Source organism: Perissodus microlepis, chromosome 10 (genome assembly GCF_051167445.1).
Source record: "Perissodus microlepis isolate ML-2025 ecotype Zambia chromosome 10, ASM5116744v1, whole genome shotgun sequence".
Taxonomy (NCBI): Eukaryota; Metazoa; Chordata; class Actinopteri; order Cichliformes; family Cichlidae; genus Perissodus; species Perissodus microlepis.
The window spans coordinates 7,964,769-7,977,085 of NC_140470.1; the positions used below are offsets into that span (position 1 = coordinate 7,964,769).

Below are 12,317 nucleotides of genomic sequence, written 5' to 3' on the forward strand. Positions count from 1 at the left end.
CATCAAACAAAAACAAAAAAAATTACAAGCGGCTTCTCTGAATTTGAGTTGGAATTCAGAGAAGACAGACAGATATACGTCAAAATATCTGTCTGTCACTTAATCTTACGTAGGTGAAATTTTTTTTTTTCAGCATTTAGTCAGAGAGTGCTGCAGTAACCTCCAACAGTATGCACATTTCTCTACATGTGAGTTTACTCCAGCGTACCGGTACAAGCTGACATGAAACCAGAAATTTGCTCAAATATGTGTGTATTAGCTTGTGTGGGTTATGACCCAGTGATCACTGTGAGAGAGAATTCATCCTAGGAATAAGAAGAATGATCCTGATTGCATTAAACATTGGAATACCATATAAGACAATATTAAATCATTTCATATATAAAAAAATTAATAATGGAGCAGCTCCTAAAATAGTAAAACAGGCAATAAAGATAAATATATAAATAAGTCAAGATCAGTATATTTCCAGGTAGAGCAGGGCGATATGACCAAAAATATTTATCACGATATACACATTTGAAAATTTGCGATAACGATATAACTGATGATATAACTGACTAGACAAAATACTTTACAACAACAACTACAAAAACCAAATAAAACATCAATGTATTTTCACTTAAACAAGCAGCTGTTTTTTATGTGCATTAAAGTTATATAATATAAAAAATTAACAGTGCAAATGCAAATTCCTTGCTGACAGTTTAACCAAAAAAGCATTTGCAGTGGAAATTGATTGGCCGACATATCCTCAGCATAACCATGTATAATATCCACAAAACTTAAAAAGAGGTTATACACACACAATACGGTAATATTATGTTGAAGCACAGTACGTATCACTCCGCGAGGCTACTGTCTACGATAGCCGTAATGCTCCATCAAGCAGTGCAGGTTTGTAGCTTAGCAAAGTCGTACTGAAACATTTGACAGATTTTCGAGTGCCGTGTACCACATAAAATCGTTTCGAGGTCAGTAAACACAACCAGAATTCATACATAAGGGGCACTGTTGATTTTCAGAAAAATCAAAGGATTGATTTTTAGTATTTTCCAAAAACGCGGTAATAACGACGGCCCACTAGCGTGCTCTACAAAAAATAGTGCTTTGTTTTGTATCTGACGGACGAAAGCTAAACGAGTTCCACACCACTGAAGTTGCAGCATTTTACAAACCAATTCATCCGTTTCATTCAACGATCCGCTTTTGCGCTTCTAATTCTCTGTCGCCGCCATGCTTTTTCCGCCATGTGAGTATGAAAACAAAGGCACTGCGCATGCGCGTTTTACCCATATTCTATCGCGATATTTCATTTTCTTATCGTTGCCCAACATTATACCGGTATTACCGTGAACGGTATGATATGGCCCAGCCCTATTTCCAGGCTTATCTTATTTCTCTCTGCTATAAAAAAACCCCCATTAAATTAGACAGGTCACGTATTTAGAAGTGACAAGCGTGTCCAAACTTTGGATAGCGAAGTAACCTAGTTTGCAATGGAAAAAAGAGGAAAATAAAAACTGCAATTCTTTTAAAACAGAAATGATGTCATAAAACATACTTTAGCAACATTTTTTTTTCTGGCACCCACTTCCAAGGTGCATGGAGAAGACAAAGATCTGATGACGTGAAGACTCCAGTGACACTAAAAGTATTAGAGACCAACTTTACCCGATAGACCACCTAATAGAAGGTACTTTAGTCAGGACCACAACAGTCAAAAGATTTTTCTGATCTGCAGTGAGTGATATCAGGCCGTATGATCTTCTGTTTAACATACATGGAAAGCCACTGGTGGGAAGAAGTATCACAGAAGACAGCAGGCATCAGTGACAACAGATATGACACTGATAGTCAGATATATCAAGTCAGGTATAATATGAATGTAGGTGCCAGGGTGGAGGCGGGTTGCAAAGTACCTTGCAGATATGCAGAACCTGTTTAAGCCGTTTCAAGGTTAAAACAGCTTAAAGAGCATGCTCTACATGTTCTGGGCCCTGACATCAGCTCATCTGCTGATGACCAGTCAGTGCTCCTCACAGAGAACAGTGTGAATTCAGCCTCGCGTAAGTACTGCTCCAAACATGAGTTAACATGACTGATAAACAAAGAACCAAATGTGGCATTAAGGATTAAAAGTGTCAAAAAACAGCAAAGCGCAATTTACTAATTGAAGTAATCTAATAAATTTACATTTATACATTAATTTGCTCACTTGCTCACTCATTGCTATAACTCTCTCCTGGTTTGAACCTAAAATTTCAATCACCAGTTCAGCTCTTGTCTAATTTGATGGACAAACTAATGGGGGCAGAAGCATCTCTGTGTGAGATCTTTGGTGGATTCTTTTTCTAATTCTTAAGGACATGACTTTCAGGTGTTGCTTCTTATGTGCTTGACTTTTAAGGACGCACAGCGGAACATATGAATAAAAAAGCAGTCCAAAAAATTTCCAAAGAAAAGGTTCAGAAGACCTTGAAAAAGCCCAGAGAACTATTGTTCAAGACCACTTTAAAAATCACATGAAAGTCTGGCTCGATGGAAGCAAAACGTGAAGAAACTAGGGGTTTTGCACAGTACTATAAATACAATTGATAATGTACATCTGCATCTGTTTTATAAATACTTAGAACTTATAAATGCAATATATAAATTTCCAATGGGTTTCGTTGTTTAGGCGGTTCTGATTAACTGCTGGTGAGCCACTGTGTGTGTGTGTACGTGTTTGTGTGATTGCATGTGTGCTCAGCGTTCCTGTATTTTTCTACCTTATCTTGACTGATGAGTTCGTGGTAAGGGATGTGGGCAGGCAGATATGTGTGCAATAGGGCACAGAAAGCCAGGCCATCACTCCAACTGCTGCTGAAGTTGGTCACATCGATATTCTGAAGGCACAAGGAAAAAAAGAAAAAAAAAAAAAAGTAAAAGAGATTAATTAATTAGAAAAATTAATTAGAGCAACATAATTTCAATAAAAATAATGATAATCAGCATAAAGTGCTAATAATTCAGGTAGAAGCACTAACAGCCTCTTGACAACATCACCATGCAGTGAAAAAGAAATCCATTAGGTCATAAAATCAAAGGAAAAATAATTAAAATTTAATCAAATTTGAAAGACGCAGAACAGCAGAAGAGTCCAGTCATGGATATTAGGAGGATCTTCTTTCTTGAATCACTTCAAAACAACAATGCTATCTCTGATCTCCTCTGAGTGAAGGACATGCATAGCAGCACGTCCAGTTTGTTTGGTTTTAGTTATGTGATTCTCAGAGCATCATCACCTCGTGCACGGAGCATACAGCATATTCAGCGTATGATAACAGGAGAGGAGCTCGGAGGACACACTTCCTCTGGGCCATTGTTTGGAGGGTGCAGACTCTCTGTATAACAGATAAGTTATTTACAGTCTTCCTGTTTCATCCCTCTCATACGCTTTGGGAACAGAGCTCACAGCAAGGGAGGCCCTCGTGAGTCATGGGTACGTGTGTTAGATTCCTCCCATATATTATACGAAACCGGGGAAATTTACACTGCTTTGATCTGGATTCATCCTGTTAAGGTGGAAATAATCTAAGAGTCCTAAATGTTTTGTTTTAGCATGGTAACATGCAAAATGAAAGCTACAATATGAATCTAAGAGCTATTAGATTCACATAGCATAGTATATTCTAGTTGTATGTAATAGAAAGCACAGATAAGGATAATGGGACTGTCATTAGTTTTCCATCATCTGGTCATGAAGTATGAAACAATTAACCATCCTTGTTATGGACTGTCGACCTGTCCATGATGTACTCCCACCTCTCACCCAGTAACAGCTGGGCTAGGTTACAAAACCCCTACCTCACCCCCGGAGTGGCTAGGTGGTTAGGAAAATAGGTGGGACAATGAACTATAAAGGGCACTGTGATCTGAGAAATCTTACTTCAAGCATGTTTACTACTTCTATTGAGGCACCAAAGGGAACATTAGGGTCAGTTTATATTAAAACTGGAGTACGCAAGACAGAAATGCAAAGATGGTAATGGCCTGCATTTGTATAGCGCTTTTCTAGTCATTAAGGACCCCAAAGCGCTTTACACTACATTCAGTCATTCACCCATTCACACACACATTCACACACTGGCGATAGCAAGCTACATTGTAGCCACAGCTGCCGTGGGGCGCACTGACAGAGGCGAGGCTGCCGGACACAGGCGCCACCGGGCCCTCTGACCACCACCAGTAGGCAAACATGGGGTTAGTATCTTGCCCAAGGATATTTGGCATGCAGCCAGGAGGCAGCCTGGGATCGAACCACCGACCTTCTGGTTAGTGCCTGATCTGCTCTGCCACCTGAGCTACAGCCACCCCAAACACAGTTTTATTTTATATCTCCCAGTCACATTTAAGCACATTGACCTGCATTGTCCTGTACAGAACGTGCCATAAAAATGCAGTTTGATCGATAGAGAGGAATAGACAGTGTTTGGGATAAGAACTGCATTAAAGATCTTTTTGGGTACATCAGTGTGTCTGTAAACACAGCATTAGCTCCAGGGAGATGCTAAAGATGTGACATGTATTTGTTTACTGTTGCTCTAAGCCGGTGGTCTTCAATCCTTGCCCCGGGGCCTGAGGGCTGCTGATTTTCATTCTACAAATCGAATCAGCGACTGATCCATACATGTGACGTCAGGTGAATGTAATTAACTACCTGATGGGATAGAAAAACAACAACTCTGGGTCCTGAGGACAGAAATTCAAAATCACAACTCTAAGTCACTGCAGTAATCAATATCCTCTGAGTTACTAAGAAATGTTGACAGTTGTTCACTCGTCTACTTTGGCGTTAGAGGTTAGCTCAACTTAAAACCAGCTGCAGTTTCAGGGTGAGAGGCTAAACCAATGATAAGAGAAGGAAGAAGTGGTGCTATGCTGGGTTGTGATGTGGCTGCGACATTTACACATATCTACTGTGGTATATGATGCTATTTAACTGCTACGAAAGTGAGAATAGCTAAACCAGCGCAGAAGAGCTTGAGCCATGCTTTTATAGTTACACTTTACAGATGCCCCCTAAAGGCCTCATATGCATGCAATTATAAAGTTACTGTTTTGAAAAGGGGACAGCTGTATGGTTACAGTCACTGAATGCATGTGTGTGTGTCTGCATGATGTGGCTGTGCAGAGCAGGCAGTTTGCATGTTGCTGCTTTCTTGGAACAGCTCCTCCAAATTACATGTGACAATGATTGAAATTGCTTTTCTCAGAAAAGCAAGAAAAAGATAAGCAGAAATATAGTGTCTTCATGTAGAACTGTCTTTGTGTGACTTTTAGTCCCTGTAAAAGTTAGAAATCTTTAATCTGTGCTCTTTTTTGTAGATCATTTAAAGTTTTCAAAGTTTAACCTAAACCTTAATTTCAAGTTTAAGTAATGTTTTGGATTTCAGTCGTGAGGCTTAATCTTAAGCTTAAGAGGCTTGGTGTCAATGCCCATCCATGTGCACTGTCATTTTGTAACTCGAGAAAACATAAAACTCCCAAATATAAAAACATGAGAGCTGGTCAACCAAACAAGCTGATCCAATTTGTGTCATAATGTGGCTCAGCAGTGTGTATCGCCCTAATGTTTTAATATAAGACCTCCCAACATATGGGGATTCTGCAGAAGAGAGTATGGATGGAGTCCGGGAGGATCAGTGCATCGGGGGGCTCCTGGACATTCTCTGGCACAATCTGGCGGTATCAGATACAGCAATACATAAAGTTCCAGAGGTTCTCAATTGGACTCATCTCTGTGGAATGTGAGGGCCAGTCACTGGCATCAATGCCTTGGTCATCCCAGAAGTGCCTACACATTCTGATCACATGAGGCCAGACAGTGTCATGTGCTAGGAGGAACACAAAGCTCACTGTACCAGCGTAATGTCTGAAAATGGGTAGTGTTGGCTAGCGCACAGAAGTCTGTGCGGCCCTCTATCACTAACCCAATGCCAAACCCGTCATGCCGGATGGTGTTGCATACAGTGTCACCAGACGCTTTAACATATGATCAGCGTAAACCTGCTTTTATCTGTGAGGATAATGGCCTGCCAGTGGTGGCTAGTTCTGGTGTTCTCTAGCTAATGTCAGTTGCATTGCATAGTGCTGGACTGTGACCACAAGTTCCATTAAAAAGGTGTCAGGCCCTCACGCCACCCTCATGGAGTCTCTTTGTGACAGTTTGGTCAGAAAAATGCATGATTAACTCTGTCTTAACTCTTTAACCGTATTGTCCTGTTACCTTCTTGAGACTTTCTTGAGACTGTTCTAGCACATGCAGGAGATCATGGAGAAGCTGGACTGCCTGTGCAACTTGAAACCAGAATAAAATGCAAAATTAGATAAAGATCAGCCAGGATGGATAAGGAGAGAGCAGTGGTCTGTAGATACCGCTTAAAAAAAACATTGGTTTTTGGGTGTTGTTTGATGTTGCCTCTGAAAACATAGTTCAACTTGAGGAGTACTAATAACTTCAGGTGGTATGTGTGTGCACAGACTCTAAAATTTGCACAATGAATATTTATCACACTATTAATGGAGAATGAAAGTTTTTGTTTGAGTCATCAAGCCAAGCTGCAAAACATCTGTGGTCACAATGAGATCTGAAGGAGCAGGAAGTCCTGAGCTCAGGCTTTGTTCACATTCAAGGAAAGCAATAAACACATGATGCAAGAAATTTTAAAGGAAGTTCCTGTCATTATATATATATTTTATAGCCCCTTGACAACCCTCAATAACTATTATTAATATACAGTGACATGTTCATAAACTGACACCGAAAGCGAAGATGCACCGGCCCTTTTTTCATCTGTCAGCTATGAGCCTGTTGCATGTGAAGGCCAGACCTGTGCAGTCATGTCAGATCACATTCCTCTCACAGCTCCCCATTCCCTCTCGTAGCTGGCTCAGCAGCAGCACTAATCACAGTGTGTGTGTGTGTGTGTGTGTGTGTGTGCGTGCGCGTGTCCATCCTACTGTATGTGCAAACATACAAAGACACGCACAGTCAGACTCCAGGACAAAGATGGACAGTGACAAATAAGTTGATAAGAAAAAACTGCAAAGGGCAGATTCGCACATGTGTGACATGTGTGAGGGAGTGTGGCTGGATAGGGAGACTGAGTAGAGCACATTTTGACCCAGCCCAGAGCTGGTGGTATAGGTATGTCTGAGTTCAGGGTGGGTGCTGGAGTTCGTTCAGGGTGGAAAGAGAGGGACAGGCATGAATGCTAAACCAGCAGTGGACAACAACAGCTCTCTGGGAGCCGGATCAGAAAAGCAAACACAGCATCAAGCGACAGGAAGTGTCTCGTTCTGCACAAAAGGCAGAACCGCCACATTTTAGGGCTCAGAGAAAAAGAGTATGAGAGAGAAGCAGGGAGAGAGAAAAGACATCCACACATATTGGATGCAAATATTAATAGCATTAATAGCTAAAACATGGTGACAAAATCTCCAGAGAGCCATGCCACGCAAACATTTACTCTTATGAATGTTTGAATAGCCTATAACATTCTGGTCCTTCTAAAAGAGCACAAACAGCATTTTAAAAATCTTGCCAGAGTCATAAAACAGACAACAGAACAGTTAAAGTTATAAAACTGAAATTCTGCAAAACATAATTTCATTTTCAAAAAAACAAACACAGTCATAAAATCAATCAGTGAGGATTATTTTCCTGTCAATAAACAAAACAAAAATCTAATAATCATTTAAGGCCTTTGAGTAGCTTTAGCTGTGGCGGACATTAAAAGGTCAAGGACATGTCACATCCATCCTGGATGACGCGTCCTTCCTGCTGTAAACCAACCACACAAGCTGGCTGGCTGAAGCGCACACAAACGGTGATTAACACCGCAGAAACAAAAGGAAAGGGTGTGTGCTCCTGGTGCCACATAAGGATGATAGCACACTGCTGTAATGCTGTCATGGCAGCTGATACTCTGATTTCAGACATGGCGTAAATGCAAGTACGGCAAGTAAACCTATGCTATGGCAGATAAACTGAATTACAGTACATATCAAACACACAGTTTGTCAAAACCCCAAGTAGGAAATATCAGGCTGGAGGGTTATTTTCTGACATTTCACATCAAATACATGAATTGGGCACCAGAAATGCACCCAACCTATCGAACTCATGAATGAGTGAAAAGCAAACATGAGAACAGACAAGTGAAATGAACAAAGAAGGGAAAGAAAGAAAAGACATAGAAGGAAGTGAGAAGGAGAAAATCTTAATAAATCTCGTAATGAAACATAGTTTTGAGCACTGATGGGCAGAAATCCCAGGCAGGTGGGACCATGGAGATAAAGTAAGCAATCACAGGAGTTCTCCACAGACTCAGCTTGTTGATTGCATTAGGCTTTTCTGTATGGGGATAAAGAGCAGGGAGCGCAACAGAATGTCAAAGAAGGCACACAGGTGAATCGAAGCCACAATTCACAACCGTTCTGTCTATTGTGAGCCACCTGCAAATAGATATAATGTAATGCAGTGTAAGCTGCCAGTTGCTATGCAGTTTAGACTAAAAACAGCACACCTCTAACTTAGCTGTAAACACAGTGTTACCAATCCCAACAAGGAAAAGCTTGAAAAAACATGGTGTGCATGGTGAAAAGGCATCCCTGTACTTCTAAATTTGCTTTAAAAAGAGAAATATCATCTCCACCATTACTGCTCAAAAAACTTGTCAGATGAGCAGCAGATTCAAACCCACACTGTTTTTGCCTACCATTGCACCACCGTGCTGTGCCGTGCGCTCTAGTATGTTGGAGTTGAATCTGATCATGATGAATAGTTATCTAGTCTATCAAATGTAAGCAGATTTTAGTCTTGATAGCTACATACTGTACAGGCACCTTTTAGACTTCTAATTAACAGAAAACTGAGAGAAGATCAGTTTGTTGTGGCCAATTGTCACTTATTAAATTTAAACATAAAGTGACTTTTTTTCCTGACAGGGTGACCAGATTTAGCCCAGAAACGAACATCATCATCCATGGATGCTGGGTTCTTGGTGAGATTATTCAGTCTATGATATTGATAGTCTGTGATAAAATTATCATTCTAATTAATTACTTTGATCACAGTGCAATGATTTACTTATTTGTCACTCCATGTGGACCCTAAACCTTAAAGAACTAATGCTTGCCTTTGAACCTGCGGATATTTCCGCTCTGTCTTCTTACCTGATTAAAACCAATAAAAATAAATAAAACTTATTCATCAATATGCCACAGTGACCCTTTAATTTGACATCTCATCAAGTCCTTTAATTGTTATGCTGAGAATACCTAGCTCTACACTGACAACAAGGCACATGAATCCACAATAGGCACTTAGCACAAGCACTTAACTCTTTTCACACACACCAGATGCTAAAAGCTACTCAATATGCATTTGTTTTAATGCACTTCAACCCAGACAGCCTCAATATTATATCATTTATAAGAAAACACATGTACTAAAATATTCCAGACAAATCCTGTCTAATCACCTGTAATTTGTTATTTTACAATCACGATCTCACCCCACAGGTACAGTTAATCCTCCATTTATAGAACTTAGTAATGTCTACTCCTATCCTCTTCCCCTCCCCGATGTCTGACCTTCATTCCACACTCTCCTGGGGGGTCCATTCCTGTCTTTCAATGGTTTTCTGCATGTGTGTGAGTTCCCAGACAAGGCCGGATAAGCTGTGCTCTGTCAGGGCCTAATGTTCACAGCCCTTTGGTCATTGTTTCCATCTCGAACAAACAGCGCATTTATTTTTGTTTGGCTTCTATGGTTAATTGAGAGAAAAAAAAAAGCTTAAAAAGTGTCCGGAGTTGTCCTAAATTAAGACATCAAAGAGCCTGATAAATATACAAATGTTCAAGAAAGGCTTTTTTGCTTACTGAACGTGGCCAAAAAAGGCTACAAGTAAACATCTTACTCTTCAATGCCACAAGATGGTTTTGCCAAATTAGGTGAAAAAAAGCTTTCGAAAGTTCTGACACAATGACATGAGACCAAAATAACCAAATATACAGTGGCTTGCAAAAGTATTCGCCCCCCTTGAACTTTCCACATTTTGTCACATTACAGCCACAAACACGAATCAATTTTATTGGAATTCCACGTGAAAGACAAATACAAAGTGGTGTACACGTGAGAAGTGGAACCAAAATCATACATGATTCCAAACATTTTTTACAAATAAATAACTGCAAAATGGGGTGTGCGTAATTATTCAGCCCCCTGACTCAATACTTTGTAGAACCACCTTTTGCTGCAATTATAGCTGCCAGTCTTTTAGGGTATGTCTCTACCAGCTTTGCACATCTAGAGACTGAAATCCTTGCCCATTCTTCTTTACAAAACAGCTCCAGCTCAGTCAGATTAGATGGACAGCGTTTGTGAACAGCAGTTTTCAGATCTCGCCACAGATTCTCGATTTGATTTAGACACCAGACAGGTCAGAGATAAAGTTATTGAGAAATTTAAAGCAGGCTTAGGCTACAAAAAGATTTCCCAAGCCTTGAACATCCCACGGAGCACTGTTCAAGCGATCATTCAGAAATGGAAGGAGTATGGCACAACTGTAAACCTACCAAGACAAGGCCGTCCACCTAAACTCACAGGCCGAACAAGGAGAGCGCTGATCAGAAATGCAGCCAAGAGGCCCATGGTGACTCTGGACGAGCTGCAGAGATCTACAGCTCAGGTGGGGGAATCTGTCCATAGGACAACTATTAGTCGTGCACTGCACAAAGTTGGCCTTTATGAAAGAGTGGCAAGAAGAAAGCCATTATTAACAGAAAACCATAAGAAGTCCCGTTTGCAGTTTGTCACAAGCCATGTGGGGGACACAGCAAACATGTGGAAAAAGGTGCTCTGGTCAGATGAGACCAAAATGGAACTTTTTGGCCAAAATGCAAAACGCTATGTGTGGCGGAAAACTAACACTGCACATCACTCTGAACACACCATCCCCACTGTCAAATATGGTGGTGGCAGCATTATGCTCTGGGGGTGCTTCTCTTCAGCAGGGACAGGGAAGCTGGTCAGAGTTGATGGGAAGGTGGATGGAGCCAAATACAGGGCAATCTTGGAAGAAAACCTCTTGGAGTCTGCAAAAGACTTGAGACTGGGGCGGAGGTTCACCTTCCAGCAGGACAACGACCCTAAACATAAAGCCAGGGCAACAATGGAATGGTTTAAAACAAAACATATCCATGTGTTAGAATGGCCCAGTCAAAGTCCAGATCTAAATCCAATCGAGAATCTGTGGCAAGATCTGAAAACTGCTGTTCACAAACGCTGTCCATCTAATCTGACTGAGCTGGAGCTGTTTTGTAAAGAAGAATGGGCAAGGATTTCAGTCTCTAGATGTGCAAAGCTGGTAGAGACATACCCTAAAAGACTGGCAGCTGTAATTGCAGCAAAAGGTGGTTCTACAAAGTATTGACTCAGGGGGCTGAATAATTACGCACACCCCACTTTGCAGTTATTTATTTGTAAAAAATGTTTGGAATCATGTATGATTTTGGTTCCACTTCTCACGTGTACACCACTTTGTGTTGGTCTTTCACGTGGAATTCCAATAAAATTGATTCATGTTTGTGGCTGTAATGTGACAAAATGTGGAAAAGTTCAAGGGGGCCAAATACTTTTGCAAGCCACTGTAAAATGAATGAATCATTTCTAGATATGTAAATTGTCCAGTTCGTTGTGTAATTTTTGTGGTCTGTTTGTTGTTCAGGAGCAATCTGCACTTTATCGATGTAAAAACTGAGTCAGAGCACAGGGGCGGAAAAAAAAATCCCACACACATATTAAGCACAAAGCAGCGAGTTTCAGGCAAAGTTGTTCCGGCACAACAACCTGCACCTTTGAGTCTGATCTAACAAGCTGCCTTGAAAACCAGTGCAACGCAAGTTATATAAAAGCAGTCTTGTGTTTCAAGTCTGTGTCCAGTCCAGCACTGACGTGGACAGGATCTCTTGTGAATACTAATTTCCTGTGAGAGGCCTCTTTACTCTCTCCCACAGGGCAGAGTCAATCAGAGCGAGCTTAAGGTCTTCTCTGATTGATCTGAGCTTCCCAGAATCTGACATTTTAGGTGTGACAGAGTCTGCCTGGACTCACACCTCATCCTCCCTTGAGAGTTCTAATGCAGGCCGGGCTTTCAGCTACTCTGAGGATACTCTATGTTACTTGGGTTTGGAAGCAGCTGGTGGATAAATGCACCCCTTCTCACATCACATTCTCCCTAAGGGGTGCAAGACTGCTTCTCCATGGT

General features: G+C 41.0%; 1 protein-coding gene across 4 annotated transcripts in view; it reads right to left on the reverse strand.

Moving 5' to 3' along the window:
• specc1 (sperm antigen with calponin homology and coiled-coil domains 1) overlaps positions 1 to 12,317 on the reverse strand; it is a 75,926-nt gene that overhangs the window by 8,763 nt on the left and 54,846 nt on the right. For all 4 annotated transcript variants that reach the window (XM_084941727.1, XM_084941728.1, XM_084941730.1 and 1 more), the window contains one exon: positions 2,772 to 2,888. In XM_084941727.1, coding sequence (XP_084797853.1) covers positions 2,772 to 2,888 — 117 coding nt within the window. The remainder of the gene's footprint in view (positions 1 to 2,771; positions 2,889 to 12,317) is intronic.